Raw genomic sequence first — 18,237 nt, 5'->3', positions numbered from 1 at the left:
ATGGGAAAATGTTAATTATTGTAAACAATTGATAGATTTAAGTGAAGAATATAAAGTGTTTATCTTTCAGCTTTTCTTTTGTTATGATCAGAATTTTTCAAAGTAAAAAAATTGGGTAAAGCAGTGAGAGAGGGGAAGAGAATGGGAAGAGAGAAATTGGAAACAATCAAGTCTTACAAGCCCTTAAAAGTTTTTCTATAAGGGCAACAGAGAAATGGAGTTGTATTGGAGAAAGGAGGAAAAGATATGGAGTCTCCAGGGTTTTGTTTTGGATGGGCTATATTATATAGCATGATTGTTGTACTGATGATAGGAATGACCCAATTTAGAGGGAAGGAGATACTGTTAGAGGAAAGAGAGGGTATAATTGATGGAATAATATCCTTGAGTAGATGAAAAGGGGTAGGATCTAGTGGGTGGGAGAGGCTGGTCTTAGGCACAGGGTCTATTAATTCATAACAGAGGGGAAGACAGAAAATATGGGAACAGATATAAGGTTGCTAGATGTGATGGTAAAGCATGAGGAAGTCCTCTGATGATTGTTTTTATTTCCTCTGAAAACAGGGATTTAGAAGAGAGAGAAGGTCGGAGGTTTGAGGAGAAAGGATGAAGTGTAAAATAGTCATCTATGAGAGTGAATAGACTTGTGTGATGTAGTAGCAGCACTAAAGACCTCCTTGAGGTTAATAGTCATGTTGATATTGTGTGTTTTTACCAGCCTCACTGAACTGCACAGATACAGGTATAGAATATGTAGATAATTGGATTTAAGTGGGCTTTAAGTTTTGCTAGGCAATGCAATGAAGGAAAAAGAGGAAAGGGAGTGATTATAATGACTAACCGTGGACATAGGTAGAGAAGGAGGGACAGGAGGATATGAGGTAGGTGAAGGACTACCTCATGAGGTGAGGTAGGTGAAAGTGTTATAAGATCTGTGGATTTGGGGTCTCAGAATTATTGAAGTTGGAGTACTAGAAGGAATAAGATGGAAAGACAAGAGGTGTTGGTTAGTATAGAATTCTTGACGTTGAGATTATGAAGAATAATCTTGATAATGACAAGATCCAGTTTATAACCGTGGATGGTGGGTCGCTGAAGTAGAGTAAAAGACAAGGTCATAGGAGGAGAAGTAAAAAGAGGAGTGAGAAGGATATGTACCACAACAGGAGAAGTTTTGGAGAGTGACAGTGAACCAAAACCTAAAATCTCAAGAAATCAGAGAATGGATGCTAAGGTTCTATAGATGACTATGAAAGGCATAATGGGAAAAAAGAGGGAAATGATTGATCGTGAGGATTTTATTTTAAAGTGTACAATTCAGTGGTTTTTAGTATATTTACAAAGGTGTGCAACCATCACCACTAATTCCAGAACGTTTTCAACACCCCAAATAGACTCATATCCATTATCAGTCACACCCCATTTCCCTCCTACCTCGAGACCCTGGCAACCACAATCTACTTTCTGTTTCTATTTCTATGGATTTGTCTATTCTGGACATTTCATATAAATGGCCATTACAACATGAGGCCTTATTTTGTGTCTGGCTTCTTTCATTTAGCATAATGTTTTTAAGATTCATCCATATAAGTAGTATGTATCAGTACTTCATTCCTTTTTATTACAGAATATTATTTCATTGTTTGGATGTACTACATTTAGCTTATCCATTCATTAGTTGATGAAGCTTTGAGTTGTGTCCACTTTTTGGCTACTATTAATAATGCTGCTATGAACATTCATATACAAAGTTTTGTATAGACATATGTTTTCAATTTGCAGTGGGGGTTTGAAACCAAATTTTGCCTAACAAGTCTACAGTTCCACCAGCTACAAAGCCCCATGCTCTTAAGTATGTAAACTTTATTCACAGGAGAATGGTAGCAGGTGCTGTCAGCATTCCTCCTATATCCCCTCAGATCTCTTTTCCATTTTCTTGCACACTTATACTCCCAACATCCAGCAATTGTATGTCTTTGTTGGAGAACTGCTCTTGGGCTGCTAGAATACACTTTGCCTGCTTAAAAAGAGAGCCAAACATACTTGGAAATTTACATCCCTTCAGCAGCAGCCCTTAACCAATAACTGATGAGGTGGGGTATAAATATTTCATTTCTCTTTACCCTAATTAGGACAACTTTTAGGTTGGACGTACACTGTCTCCCAGATTCCTTGCAGGATTGAGCCAAAGTTACCCTTGCCTGAGTTTACCACAGGGCTTTGCTTGATGTCTCACTCTTGCCTTGCTTCCTTGCCTTCCTGATCTCATTTCCCTACTACCCTATATTTTCCCTTAGGAACATTTCTAATAACTTTCACAGTGATCTTTGTTTCAGAGTCTGCTTCTGAAGCTTACTTGACACAATTCCAAGAGCTTCAGCAGATCATAAGCAAAAAATTAGGAGATAGAGATGCTTCTAGAGGCAGGCCCACTTATATGTGAGGAAGGATAGCTAATAGAGAAAACAGAAGCACTATAAAAAGCACACATAAATAATGGAAAAACCACATTAATCTGGGGCTTCAATGCCTTTCATTTCTCAGTAGTCTCTGAGGTCATTACCATGTCCAGTGTAATAATCAGTGTTCACAGTGATGACTCTGAATTATGAAAGAAAATTAAATTCTATCCAGAAAAAAAAGGCATAACATGTATAATGCATTTTAGAAAGCATTGCATCAGAATAAATATGATATTGAAAACACATTTGACAATTTCCTTACAACACTTCACTAAAAAAGAAACAAGAAAAAGTGGGGGTGGGGGCCCCCAATAATCCCATGAAGGCAGAAGCAGTGATAATAATGAAAATTTGGAAAGTAGAAAGCTAAGTGTCTCTTGTGAGGTTGGGAGTGGGGACTAGTGGTGCCCAAGAGGTGAGTTTATTTGTACTGCAGTACTCCAGAAAAACTCTCAAAACAGGAGGCATCAAACATCTCTCAAGACTGGGTATAGATAGGAGCTAAATATGGGAGAGCTGGTTGAAAATCATTTTAAGACCTGTTCTACTGCAACAGAAGACAGGTGGTTTATTCTCCAGAGTAGTTGAATGTGAGGGACTCTGGACTTGGGGACACCATGCCCAGATGAGAACAAAGGTGCCTGTTTTCATTGTATTTTCTGTGATTAACTGTAAATTAACTGATTTAATGTAATTAAATTGGTTAACTGTAAATCTAGATCACAGAGACTTCCAGCTCCCTTCCTTAAGTAACCAGACTTAACTTCCCAGCCCCAGTCATACCCAGCCCCAGTCTTCCAAGCAGGAGAACAGATTCCTCTCCTTGGAAAACCTGCACAAGAGAAAAGGACTATAGATACTGTGGTAGGAGAGATATCCCTATCTCATCAACTAGACCTCTGTTCTATCCCAGTGAAACCCATACTTCACAACCTCAGTCCATGCACACAGAGCATCACATTATTATTTTTTTTTTAGTACTTCCCTGTCAAATATGAACGGTCAGTCAAGAATCACCAGACATTTGAGGAAAACAGATCAATGCAAATAGAAAAAAAGCAAACTGGGAAACACAAAATAGGGAGCAGAAGAACACTTCATAAAAAAATAACCATTCATATACTCACAGATAAGAGATATTGCTTTCTATGAGACAGTAACAGTAGACTATGAAAAAGGAAAATTCAGAGAAAACTTTTGAAAAATAAAAAATGAAAGTAGAAATTTAAAATCCAGCAGGATGGGCTTCCCTGGAGGCGCAGTGGTTGAGAGTCTGCCTGCCAATGCAGGGGACACGGGTTCGAGCGCTGGTCTGGGAAGATCCCACATGCCGCGCAGCAACTGGGCCTGTGAGCCAGTTACTGAGCCTGCGCATCTGGAGCCTGTGCTCCGCAACAAGAGAGGCCGTGATAGTGAGAGGCCCACGCACCGCGATGAGGAGTGGCCCCCACTCACCACAACTAGAGAAAGCCCTTGCACAGAAACGAAGACCCAACACGGCCAAAAATAAATTAAAAAAAAAAATCCAGCAGGATAATTGGAACATGGATTTGATGAAATTGCCCAGCATGTAGAGCAGAGATAAGAAGTAGAGGAGAAAAAGTAAGATGAATCCAATTGGCCCAGCAGTGGAAAAAATAGGGGTTTTAGGAAGAACATAGAGAAAATGAAGAGGAAGATATTATCTAAGCTATAATAAAAGGAAATTTCTCAGAGTCAAAGAATGTGACTTCCTAGATTGAAAGAGCACCCAGTACATGAAATGAAAAATTTCAGAACACTAGGTATAGACAGAAGATCCTAAAAGCTTCTTAAGAGACAAAACAAATAACACACAAAAATTGGAAATCCAAACAGCATCACACTTCTTAGCAACCATGGAAGTGAGATGACAATGGAATAAATGCCTCTAACATTCTGAGACAAAATAATGTCTAACCTAAAATGTTCTGCCTAGGCAAACTACCAAATAGACATAAGGCTAGACCCAAGGATATTTTAAAATTTGCAAGTCTCAAAAAAATTTACTCTCCAACCCCACAGCTACTAGAATTGCTAAAATGAAAAAAATTGCTAATGACAAGGCCTGACGAGGATTCAGAGCAACTGATGCTCTCATACTTTGCTGGTAGAAATGCAAAATGGTACAACTGCTTTGAAAACAGTTTGATAATTTCTTAAGTTAAACATAAACTTAACATAGGACTCAACAGTTTCATTCCTAGGTATTTACCCAAGAAAAATGAAAACATACATCCATGCAAAGACCTGTATGTGGTCTTTATTCATAATCACCCAAACCTGGAAATAGCCCAGAATACGCATCAACCTGTGAATCGATACGGAAATTGTAGACAAAGAATAGATAAAGAATTAATTGTACATGCAATAACTTGGATGCATCTGAAACATATGCTGAGTGAAAATAGCCAGATACAAAAGGTATTTGGACAAATACTGTGTGATTGCATTTATATGCCATTTTAGAAAAGGCAAACCTATAGGAATCAGAAATCAGATCAGTGGTAGCCCCACAGCTGGAAGTGAGGAAGGGAATTGACTAGAAAGGGACACAAGGGAACTTTTTGGAGTGATGAAAATGTTGTCTTTATTGCGGTGGTGATTACATGACTGAATGTGTTTGTCAAAACTCTTTGAACTATATAGCTAAAAATGGTGAATTTTTCTGTTTGTAAATTAAGCCTCAGTAAATCTGACATAAAAAAACGAGTTTATCCTCCATCTCTCCTCTGAGAAAATAATTCAAGGATACACTACATCAAAACTAAGGAGTAAACTGAGAAAGAGGAGGACATGGGATTCAGGCAACAGAGGATCCAATATAGAAAAGAGAAATTCCCAAGATGAGGGTTAAGTTTTATTCCAAGAAATAGCCATGCAAGAGGGAATAGAAAATGCAGCCTTTCTAAAGAAGGAGCTCTAGGAGAGATTTCTCCAAAGGAAACATTGAAATTGATAGAATTGTCTGAAGATGAATTGGTGATAGGCACACAAGAAACAGAACAAACTTTTTTTTTTTTAAGTTATTAGCTTTGGAGAATTGTAAGAAGTTGTACGAGAAAGGGATTTAATCTTTACGTTCCATTGTCTTAGCTATGAACTAAAACATTTCCATCAAGTAAAAGCCAAAAATTATTTTAAACAAAATTATGAAATAATATTGAGAGCATGGGAGAGAAAGAGAGAGTGTGTGTATGTGTGTGTATGTGTTTTTGTGTGTGTGACTAGAAGATATAACGTCAAATAAAACAGAAGAATGAAAGTGACTGCCTCTGGAGAGCAAGAATTAGGTTTAGGCTGGGGGTGGGGCAGAAAACTTACTTTTACCATAAACACTGTAAAACTATTTAAAATATATACATATGTATATACACATGTATACATATGTACACGTACACATACATATATAGGTTTTTTTAATGTTCATTTAAAAAGTTTAAATTTTTAGAAGTCATTGAAAGGGATCTTTTATCTGAAAATTTCTACTATGTGAAATAACCCTTTCCCCCATAATGCCAGATAAATAAGGCAGCAATAGATTAAAAATTCACAAGAGGAGTCTTTATTTTCTGAGGTAATAGGTAAAAGATGAGTCCCTGAATGAAGACGATTGACTCTCTTCAGTTACTCTGAATAAGGTTTGGAGTAGACTGTTAATACCTTTCAGACTTCATGTCTTCTTTTTAAAAATACCTTTATTTCCTTAGTTATAAAATTAACATGCCATTGTATAAAAATTTTTAGTGTAAATTTACAAAGAATAAAAATAAAATTATCAATAATCTTACCACCCAGAGATGACCTATTTGGACTGATTCATTTCCATCTCCTCCCTTCCACCACTCTCCTCCTTCTTTTCTTCCTCCTCCTCCTTTTCTCCTTTTCCTTCCTTCTTCTTCCTTCTTCTTTTTCTTCATCTTCTTCTTCTCCCTGCCCCCTTCTTTCTTTCTTTTTAATTGAGAATGTGACATGTCTTTTACTAGTGGGTAATCACAGGAGCTGTGGATTTGGTGAGGAAAGACAACAATGGAAAAGATAGAAGAAAACAAATATAAAACAAAGGAGGGGGCTTCCCTGGTGGTGCAGTGGTTGAGAGTCTGCCTGCTGATGCAGGGGACACGGGTTCGTGCCCCGGTCTGGGAAGATCCCACGTGCCGCAGAGCGGCTGGGCCTGTGAGCCATGGCTGCTGAGCCTGTGCGTCCGGAGCCTGTGCTCCGCAACGGGAGAGGCCCCAACAGTGAGAGGCCCGCATACAGAAGAAAAAAAACCCAAAAAAACAAAGGAGGGCAGAGAGAGAAAGAAAGGAGTAAAACAAAATAAAAACTCTGTTTACTTGCTTGAAAACAAAATATACTAAAAAAAAGAGTAGTTGAGTTCAAGCCCTGACTGTCTGGATTCTGAAATGAGCACACCATTTAAGAAGTGAGCCTTTTCCCCCCTGTCTTTTGGGGGCAGTCCTGTATACAGGTCTGCCATGTTATGGGAAAGGAGAAAAAAGTTATTTCTTTACAGAGAACCATGACTGGGAATCACAAACAACAAAGAGGTCCTGGTAAATGAGGTACTTTATGAAACAGTTTTTTCCCCAGGTTCTCCAGATATCATCTTCTAAAAGAGGTAGAAGTTAAAGAAAACAGGGACTTCCCTGGTGGCGCAGTGGTTAAGAATCTGCCTGAAAGTGCAGGGAACATGGGTTCGATCCCTGGTCCAGGAAGATCCCACATGCCGTGGAGCAACTAAGCCTGTGCTCCACAACTACTGAGCCTGCACTCTAGAGCCCGCGAGCCACAAGTACTGAGCCTGCATGCTACAACGACTGAAGCCTGCATGCCTAGAGCCGGTGCTCCGCAACAAGAGAAGCCACCACAATGAGAAGCCCACGCACCATAACAAAGAGTAGCCCCCGCTCGCCGCAACTAGAGAAAGCCTGCCTGCATGCAGCAACGAATACCCAACACAGCCAAAAATTAATTAATTAATTAATTTTAAAAAAAAGTTAAAGAAAACAATTTTAAGGTCATAATTAGAGTATCTTACTGACAGGGTGGCGCCATTTACATACATATACTTCTTGTCAGTCCAAAACTTAAATTTTTTTCTGTTCCAGCGTTCCTAGAATTCCATGGGCCTTTGCCATGACAGAAGTATGTGGCATGATTCTGTGCTATATTTGGCTCCTGGTTCTTCTTCTTCACAAGCACAGGTACCTGTCTTATTCCATTAAAAGACTGAAAGTGTTTTGACTGTCTTATGCAAAGGTCATCAAACCTTGTTTCTTCCTTTGCTGTTTCCTTGTTACTTTCCTTCTCTAGTCATTGTGACATTATAATTACTGACATAGGAAAATGTTTGGGTTTGATCAACAAAAGAGTCAGCCTGAGGTAGTACCTACATATTTAGTAATATTCTGAAGGTATTTTGCAGGGAAGGATTAGAGATGGCGATATTCAGCCATGGGCCAACCACGACAATCTAAGTCTAGCCTTGCCTTTCTTTGGAAACAAATCGGAAATGTCACTTTCTATAGAAGGCTAGAAACTCCTCCAAGGGACAGTCTTTGGTCAGATGTTTGGGTGGAAGTAATTATTCTCTGCTTGGAGGAGGCACATTAAAAAAGAGGTCATTTTGCACACCGTGCACATCTAGCAAGTATAGTTTACTTCAGATGGTATAGAAAATTGCTGAATAGGGAAGGTGCTTCTTTTGTGCTTTTACAAGAGATATAAAGGGAAGAAGTTTTTTGCATTAAAAAAAAGAGAAACATAAGAGGAGGCTACTTTCCTACTTTAATGAGGGGAAATTATTTAAGTAAAAAAATAAGCATAGTGTGGAATCTAAAGAGTAATACAAATGAATTTATTTACAAAAGAAAATAATTTATTACAAAATTTATTTATTCACAGACATAGAAAACAAACTTACAGTTACCAAAGGGGAAGTAGAGGGGGGAGGGATAAATTAGGAGTATGGGATTAAGAGAGACATACTACTGTATATAAAATAGACAAACAACAAGGATTTACTGTATAGAAGGGAACTATATTCAGTATCTTATAATAACCTATATTGGAAAAGAATCTGAAATATATATGTGTGTATATATATAAATATGTATATAACTGTATCACTTTGCTGTACACCTGAAACTAACACAATATTGTAAATCAACCATTCTTCAACTAAAAAAAAAAAAAGGCATAGTGAAGGAAAAAAAGATCTGATAAAGTTGTGGGTCTGCTATCCATTGTCTTTGGACACTGAAGAGGAATAGGGACACTTTCGTGAATTTTTTATTCTTTCTCCTCACCAGGGAATGGTTGAGGTAAACTACAGTGATGAGCTTTAGGTCCTAAGCAGCAGTTATTTCAGTGCTTTGAAGGTGAAAAGAAGCGTTGATGATTGCTATTCTTGTCACACTTTTAGGCCATATTGTACTTCATTCTCTCTCACTTTGCAACAATATTTATAACTGGATTGCTTAAAACCAGAGGTGGTTTAAAAACACATGTATCTGGGCTTCCCTGGTGGCGCAGTGGTTGAGAGTCCACCTGCCAATGCAGGGGACACGGGTTCATGCCCTGGTCCAGGAAGATCCCACGTGGTGCAGAGCGGCTGGGCCCGTGAGCCATGGCCGCTGAGCCTGCGTGTCCAGAGCCTGTGCTCCACAACGGGAGAGGCCGCAACAGTGAGAGGCCTGCATACCGCAAAAAAAAAACAAAAAAAACCCCACATGTATCACTGCTGCTTTCTGGTTTAACTTTGCCTCACAAGACCCTGTAGATTTGAATTTATCCACTCTTCAAAACAAGAAAGAGTTTACCTTATATAGGAAACCTTGGTAGGTTTAGCAAAGTGTAGCAGTGACCAGCTAAATGCAAGTTTTGATGTTGAATTAGTCAAAGTGTTTCTCAAAGTGTGGTCTTTGTAGCACTTTCTAGAATCACCTGGGCTCTTGTTAAAATTCAGATTCCATGTTGTCTTCCTCAAAAAGCTCACAAAATGATGGCGTGGAAAAAAGAAGGCAGAGACTTTTGCTCTGGACTTTCCACCATATGGTAAGAAGATTCACCATAAATCCTGTGTTAAGAAAGGATTGCATCACTGAACTTGCAGGAAGAAAGGAAAATCTCCAAGAGCCCCAAACACACAAACACATGAAAAAGAAAACACAGAAAAAATAATCTGTGGTGTAAAATCAGAGGAATGAGTAAGCATCTCTGAAAAAGCATTCCACTGGTTGTAATGCCAGAGCTAAGATAAGGAGACTAAGCCTTAGGTATGTAACAAAGTTGAGCAGCTGATACCAAGACTCCCAGATTAAGCTGTGGATTTTGGAATGCGCTAGAGTGTTCTCAAGTCAGTAGTGCTAACTGGGTCTCAGAAGAAACGAATTTAATTCTTCTCTGGATGAAAGTATATTCAATTTAGGCTCCTGTGTTTTCCCAAAATATTGGAGAGCAGGGCTATTAAGAAAGGTGAGAAGTGGTAGAATCCTCCTGCTTTGAGTTTGGGACCCTTTCCATTCAGTGTTACTTTTTCTCTTTCTTACCTTCTTTTCTTCTTTTTTTACATTACAACTGCTACACTCTAGAACTGGTAGTGAACCAGAAATGAAAGAAACCCTGCAGGGACTGAAACCTAGCTTGAAATAATTTCAGTTTCTAAAATTGCATTAAGGTGACCCCAGATTGTTAAAGCCCATAACCACTTGCCAAAAGAGATATCAGATCTCTCTTTGGGAAGATGATCTAGGCCTAAATTTAATTCTAAAATTTTTTATATACAATATCTGGCACTCAAGTAAATAACTAATAAAGGGGTACATAAGTATGTAAGAGAATATGATCAAAATTTAAGAGAAACAATAAATAATGGAATAGACCCACTGTGGATCCAGAAAATGGAGGTACCAGATACAGATTTTAAAGTAACTCTGCTGACTGTGTTCCAGATAATTTTAACAGAGAATGAAATGGAAACTCTAGAAGTAAACACATTTTTTTAAATCCCTGAAATTGAGAATTCAGTAATGAGTATGACATCAGGTTGAATCCAGCGGAAGAGAGAATTAATGAATCAGAAGATAATTTGAAGAAAAAAATTTTTTAAAGATAGAAAATAGATGAAATGTTTGGGGACACTGAGGGGATAGCCTGAAGGTTTACCATATAGATAATTAGAGTTCCTTGAGGAGAGGAGAAAGAAAATAAAACAGAAGTATATTTGAAGTGAAAAAAATTAAAAAATAATAAAATGCAGATTCCTGAGCTCCATCCCAGGTGTACACACTGAAGTTTGAAACTTACCTAACCTTGTGTTGAGTACTTTTTTTTGAGGGTGGGAGGAGCATTTCAAAAATGTTTAAGTAAAGTCTCTGTACTTAAGAATCATATAGTCTGTTTTGGTTTAAGACATTAAAAAAAATTGTTAGAGATATACTTAATGTAAAACTTAGTATTAAAAAAACTTAGTATTTTATAGCTTAAATTTAAGAGATATTAAAGAATGTTTATTATATAATTACTGTCAACCAATTTACAGTGTCATTAATGAGCAAAAAAGTTCCCTAGAATCACATATTTAACTTTACTTCTCATTAAATAAATTATGACAATATATGAGTAATAAACTAACACTAAGCTAAGAGTCAGTATAGGTACTATCTTCTCTCTTGCATAACTCTTACTTTCTCTTAGCCATATTTTCTTAACAGTGAAATGATGCTCTTAGGTCTGCACTGTCCAGCATGGCAGGTGCTAGCCACATGTGGCTAAATTTAATTTAGTGAAAATGAAATAAAATTAAAATTCAGTTCCTCACCTGTACATTTCAAATGCTCAAGAGCCACATGTATATAGCTTATTGGACAGTGCAGTTATAGTCCATTTCCACCATCCTGTTGGACAGTGCTTTAGATGGTCTCTAAGATTTCTGTCCTCTTCAAAGAATCTAATGGTTTTCCTGCTTGTTCTCCCTTTAAGTAAACACTAGATGCCTGAGGTATTTTGGTTTGTTTTCTTCTGATCTTTCTCCCTTTTTGGTCACTGTTCACAGGTCAATACTTCTGCGAAGGCTTTGTAGTCTGATGGGCACTGTATTCTTGCTTCGCTGCTTTACCATGTTTGTGACCTCCCTCTCCGTGCCAGGACAGCACCTACAGTGCACTGGAAAGGTAGCCTACTGTCTTCTTTATCATTCTTTCCTCTTATTCTTGGTGTGTTGATGGCGCCATATACGAACTAAGGCTAAGACTTTGCTTTTAACATTAAAATGTGCTTTTCAGCATTTTCAGTATCTGTAATGAACCTCTAGAAATAATTTGGTAAAAATCTTAAGCCAGAATCTACCTTCCTGTTACTTCTATCCATTGATACTAACTAGTTCAATGCTGTAGAGCTATAGAAAAAAAGTAACTTTCTATTATCATTTTCCCTTTCTCACCATCCTCAACATCTTTAGTTACTCATATGACGTAACTCTGGCCCCTTCACTGTCCTCATCACTCTTTAAAAAGTGTTGCAGTTGGACCATATTCCATTTAAAATGTAGTACCCACTACTCTAAACTTTACTCTTTCTGAGATATATTTAAATAATGGCTAACTTTTGTCTTTGTTTTATACTTTGTTGCTTGTTTTGGTATACTGTAGACATACCTTCTGGTTAAATTGAGAGATGATAGATTATGCAGATGGGAACAAAAAAACAGGGTAATGAATTACTGTAAAAAATAAAATGTTTAAAAACCCTGAAGATCACCTGTGCTTTATATATAAAATTGGCTGTTGTGACTCATTAAATTTGGACAAGAGAATTTATTAGCCTACTTTTCTAAGCCTCCATGCTTTAGTTATGTGTTCCCAAATATTCAGATGATGTATTAACACCTTTGTTATTTTAATGTTGTTTGTAAAGTGTAAAACAAAATTAAGTGTCTGTTCTTCTACTGCAATATAAATAGCTGAAATACCTGCAAGTGAAGATTAAGCAGCCAAAGGAGATCAGGAACTAAAAATACAGTCCTGAGCTGCAGAGTGACCAAACTTTCTCCAGGTATAAGGAGACCGACTAGTAAGAAAGGAGGAAGGGTTAATGACATTTAGGATTTAGTGTAAAGGAAATGTTTTATTTTTAAGATAAAAGCTGTTTTTGCTTCTTCTTTTTTTCTTTTCCAAAAAAGGAAAGTACTTCTTTCTAGTTACAGTTATATAAACTTACCGTAAAAATTCAAATTTTATAGAAATATATAAATTAAAAAGTAAAATCTGACAAAATTCCCACTTCTTTCACCCCACCCCATAAATAATACTGTTAATAGTTGTGTATATACCACATGGACTATTTTTAACCATGCTTACATATTCATACAAGTTTATATAGATAGATACTTTTTAAACAGAAAATAGGATTATATTGCAAACATTGTACTTTAGCTTATATTTCATTTAATAGTATGTTGTTTACTTTCTTCTGAAGAGATATGTATAGCTATACCTCATCCTTTTTAATAGCTGCAGAGTATTCCATTGTACAATTTACCAGTCTCCAAATGATGTACATTTAAGTTATTTTCAAATCTTACTATTTATAAACAATGCTGTCATAAACATCCTTGTACATTTATGGTTTTTCACTTATTTAATCGTCTTAAGATAAATTCCTGGAAGTGGAGTTAGGAAATTAAAGAACATACACACTGAAAATTGTGATACATATTGCTCACATTTTCACTAGGAAAGACTAGTTTTTCACTACTATCACCACTATGTGCATGTCAGTTTTCCCATCACCATGCCAGCACAATTTTTGGAGTCACTGCCATTCTGATTAATGGAAGATGATATCTGAGACTTTTATGGTCTTATATTTTAAATTTAAGTCTTTAATCTGTCGACTGAAATAAAAATGCACAACGTGAGAGCTGTGAGTTTATTTCGAGACTTACTGAGGACTACAGCCCGGGAGACAGCTTCTCAGTTAGCTCTGAGGAACTACGCTGAAGACGTAAGGGGGAAGGTTAGCATATATGTGATCTTGGGGAAGGTGTACGTGTAATCAAGCCACGCATCTTGGTAGAAGGTTGCTGCTAGTCGTGAGGAACAAATGTCTTAGTTAATGATTTTAGTGCTTTTCTAAGTATGGGAAGGTGCAAGAAATTGGGTTCATAAAATTTTCTCCTGAAAAAATCTAACTATCCTGAAGGCCTTTTCTGTCAGTTTTCACAGAGCACAGAGTGCCTTATTCCTGACTGTGTCCTGAAGTCTTTTCAGGGTATGTTGAAGGTCAGCGACTGCAGTGGCTAATGACTTAATTCTTGTAGAACCAGGTGGCAAGTGACATTCTTTAGTTAGCAAATCTATTGAATTTCTGTGCATGGTGTGAAGGAGGGATAGAACAGTTACCCCCAATTATTGTAGTATGCTAATTGATTAGAAGAGATTTAAAAAGAAATACGTAAGCTTATTATAATGAAAAGAGAATTTCCTGTAGCTAAGGGATTTGATTGTGGGTCAGCCACTAAAGAGGAAAGTATATGTGCATAGGGCTGCAACATGTGCTACAAAAATAAATTAGGGGCTTCCCTGGTGGTGCAGTGGTTAAGAACCCGCCTGCCAATGCAAGGGACACGGGTTCAAGCCCTGATCTGGGAAGATCCCACATGCTGCAGAGCAACTAAGTCCGTGCGCCACAACTACTGAGCCCGTGTGCTGCAACTACTGAGCCTGCACACCTAAAGCCCGTGCTCTGCAACAAGAGAAGCCACTGCAATGAGAAGCCCGTGCACCGCAACGAAGAGTAGCTCCCACTCCCTGCAACTAGAGGAAGCCCATGCGCAGCAACGAAGACCCATCACGCCAAAAATAATAAAATAAATAAATTTATAAAAAATAAATAAATAAATTAGATACCATCCCACTATAGTATGGACAGCCCTTTTTCTGTCTCTAATGACTGTTTTTTATTATCAGTTAGTTTTATGTGGACATATTTATTCAAATCTGCCCTAAATACTGTTAATTGCTTTGAATTATAATATAACCTACTTACTGACCTGTATTTGCAGCAGTCATTAAAATTAGATAGTTAAGGTGATATTAACTAGCAATCAAATCCCTTACAGTGAACTCCGTAGGGCATTTTCATTGTAATAAAGTAATTGCTTGAAATCTCACTCCCAGAAGTAGTAGGTTTGGAGACAGAACCAAGAACATGCCTGTTTTTGAAATTAGACAATGGAACCACCTTAAGAAAAGAAACACTTAGAGCAAATTTCTCATCAAAGTGTCTAAATTCATTCTGTTGTGCTGTGTTTCAATTTTTATTTTTCTGAAAGGATATTTGGGACATTTTAAGCTTGGAAAGGATGGGGAGACTTGAGTAATTGGGCAATAATTGCTTTCCTTTTTTTTGTGATACAGTATTTTTTTTTTAATTTTTACTGGAGTATAGTTGATTTACAGTGTTGTGTAATTATTGCTTTCTTTTGCGTGGCATCACTTGTTTCCTGTCCTTGGCTGAGACATTTTCCTAGCAATCTCTGTTCTTCTCTGCCTGATTTTTTACTTTCACAAGTGTAATATCTCTAACCCTATTCTCATTAGAGGTCATGGAAAGAACCAAACCATGTATATTTTAGTACCTTCCCTTTCCTTTTCTCTAATAATGAATTTCTCTCCCTACCATCAACTGAGGCAGAAAGGGAAAGCCTGGGTAGTGTATAATCAGGTGAGATTTCTAATGAAATAGTGATTCTAATAAGATTGTTTCTTTTGTTCTTTAAGACATAGGGCTTTGGAATTGGATGCCCTGTGTTCACATCCTTATTACGTTACTTACTAGCTGTGTGACCTCTTATTATTACGTTACTTACTAGCTGTGTGACCTCTCTAAAGCCAGTTTCCTCATCTGCACAGTTGAATCAGTTCATAGGATTTTTGTGGAAATTAAATGCAATGACATAAAAGCATATAGCAGCATGCTGCACATAGTAAATGCACATAAAATTGCAGCAGTTTTTTATATTATTATGTGTTAAATGCCTTTTTAAAAAAAGTGACCATTGTTCAAACTCTTCCTCAAAATGGATTGCTTTTTTAAGTTTATGCGTGGGAGTTGGGATTAGGTTTGGCTACTAATAACAGGAACTTCGCGGTGGCTATAGTTTAATAAACAAGCAATGATATATTCTCTCTCATAAGTCTGAAAGTAGGTACTCCATCAAGGTCAAGTGTGATAAATTTATGGAGTCATCAAAACTCCATGATTCTTCTGTCTTTCTGCTCTCCTGTCCTAACACTTGGCTTGCATCCTCAAAGCCACTTTGTGGTCCAAGATGACTGCTAGAGCTTTAGCTATCATGTCTGAGTTGTAGGCTAGAAGAAGGAAAGGTAGAAAAGACTTCCTCCAAGCTGTTGTCTCTTTCGTTTATAAGTAGCATTCCCAGAAATCTTTTACACTTCCACTTACATCTTATTGTACAGAACTTAGTCACGTAGCGACACCTAGCTGCAAGGGAGGGTGGGAAATGCAATGTTTTAGTTGAGTTCATTGCCTCTTCAAATAAATTTTAGATTCTATTACCAGTGAAGAAGGGAGAGTGGATATTGAATGGTAGCCATTGTCGCTGTCATAGCCTGTTTCTTATTGACAAGAACAGCCAAGCAAATACTACTGTATTATAGGGTATAAAACTTGGAAATAGTTTTGTGTTGTAGTAACCTTTTCATTATAAAGGAACTCCAAGTAGAGAAGTTTGAATTGCATTGATTTCATTAAATTACCAAAATAGTGCTGAGTACAGCCAAGCTTTGACCACCCATTCTTGGTGTCTGGAATTAATTAGACTGGGAGTCTGGTTGCTTTTGCTTAGATCTTATTTCTAAGTCATTCAGCCTTTGAATTTCAATGGGAGTGGTAGGAGCCTCTGCTGCCCTAAGCATTTGAAGCACTAATTCTTAGCTTTCTTTATAGGTATATGGCAGTGTATGGGAGAAATTACACCGGGCATTTGCCATTTGGAGTGGCTTTGGTATGACCCTAACTGGCGTTCACACTTGTGGAGATTACATGTTCAGTGGCCACACAGTCGTCCTAACTATGCTGAATTTCTTTGTCACTGAATGTAAGTATCTTTAGTGCTTCTATGCATATCAACTGACTAGCTGCAGAGGAGGCTGTGGGAAGGGCATCAAATTCTGTGAAGAATGGGAGAAACAGGCTGATGGAAGAAACATATGACTGAGAAACACTGGAAGAAGTGTGGTTTTAAAATGATCTTTCTGTCCTTTTCCCAGATACACCAAGAAGCTGGAATTTCTTGCACACTTTATCCTGGGTTCTCAACCTCTTTGGAATCTTCTTCATTTTGGCTGCCCATGAACATTATTCCATTGATGTGTTTATTGCCTTTTATATCACAACGAGACTCTTTTTGTACTACCATACTCTAGCCAATACCAGAGCATATCAGCAGAGTAGGAGAGCAAGAATTTGGTTTCCCATGTTTTCTTTTTTTGAATGCAATGTTAATGGTACAGTCCCAAATGAATATTGTTGGCCATTTTCAAAACCAGCAATAATGAAAAGACTAATTGGATGAAGACTGTCTTTGTAATGTGTTCATGATTAAATATACAGTCGTTGTTGAAAGTGAGTAACTTTGCTTTCTCCCCCTAGGTTGTTCCTGGATGTCTTGCTTTTTGGCCTGTATGTTGACAAAGTAAAGTTCCCTGTCCTGAGCAAGGCTGTGATTATAGCAAGCAAGAAAGAATAATTAAGAGTCCTTAGGTATCTGTTTGAACAGAAAGCTTAAGTAGATGTCTTCTGCCCCTTCTCTTTAGGCAGACTTAATGTTATGATTGAAGTCAGTCTCTTACCTTTATCTATTGAGCTTAAGCAAATCAACTTAAGCAATTTGCTGGTTGAAAGATTTTTTTTTTAAATTTCCAGTAAGACTCTAGTCAAGAAATAATAATAATAATTTTTTAAGCTCCTTATTTTCTTCAAACGAAAAACCCCTACCAAGTGAGCAGTACTTGTTCTTTGAACTAATCTCTGTGTCTTTCTAAAAAACGCAACTCTGGAAAGTGATCCTTTTTACTAACAAATTAATTTTTGCCTTCTGAACCATCCTTAAGAAAAGTATACTGAATATACCAGGATCCCTGAAACAAGAAGAGAATGAAAGGGGCCATACATAAGGTGACAGAGTACAAATATAGTGCTGGTATTTTTCACCAAAATCAACAAAAGGTGCAGTTCCTATTTTGTTCTGAGGGTTCAGTATGATCATCAGTAAGTATGCATGAGGGGAAAATGTCTGCATCCATAAAAATAAAATTGGCTTAATTTTAGTGATGAAAGTACCTGGAATAACTTTGTGCTATGACTATTAGCTAGACAGATGACAGCCCAATTTTATGCTTTTTAATGGTGTTATTTAATGAGCAAAATAATGGAGTGTTTTATCAGATGTTAAAGTTCTGTGTCCTTAAGTAGGGAGGTATGCATGCAAATTTTTCTCTTTCTGAAGTTTATAACAGGTTGCAGGCATTGTGTAACTTTTTGGTTTTTGAAATTTCTCATTCTTGGCCATCAGAACTAAGCCATCTCAGACATATTTGGATATGAAAAGGTTTTGTTGTTTTTTATTTTTAAAACAATTGTGTACATACATTCTTTCTATTTAGTTTTAATTTGGCAGTCAGGAGTGATATAACTTAGTTGCTGTTTACAACACTAGAAATTTAGTACC

General features: G+C 37.2%; 1 protein-coding gene across 1 annotated transcript in view; it reads left to right on the top strand.

Annotated features, from left to right (window-relative positions):
• SAMD8 (sterile alpha motif domain containing 8) overlaps window positions 1-17,465 on the top strand; it is a 42,534-nt gene extending 25,069 nt beyond the window's left edge. The window contains exons 3-6 of the mRNA XM_082854404.1: window positions 7,592-7,687; window positions 11,539-11,656; window positions 16,455-16,605; window positions 16,778-17,465. Of these exons, the coding sequence (XP_082710530.1) occupies window positions 7,592-7,687; window positions 11,539-11,656; window positions 16,455-16,605; window positions 16,778-17,082 (670 nt within the window). The 3' untranslated portion in view covers window positions 17,083-17,465. The remainder of the gene's footprint in view (window positions 1-7,591; window positions 7,688-11,538; window positions 11,657-16,454; window positions 16,606-16,777) is intronic.
• Window positions 17,466-18,237: the final 772 nt, after the last annotated feature.

This window comes from Leucopleurus acutus (genome assembly GCF_964270905.1).
Source record: "Leucopleurus acutus genome assembly, chromosome: 14".
Lineage (NCBI taxonomy): Eukaryota > Metazoa > Chordata > Mammalia > Artiodactyla > Delphinidae > Leucopleurus > Leucopleurus acutus.
Note: the sequence above shows the minus strand (reverse complement) of the source record. Positions and strands in the feature narration are given on the sequence as shown.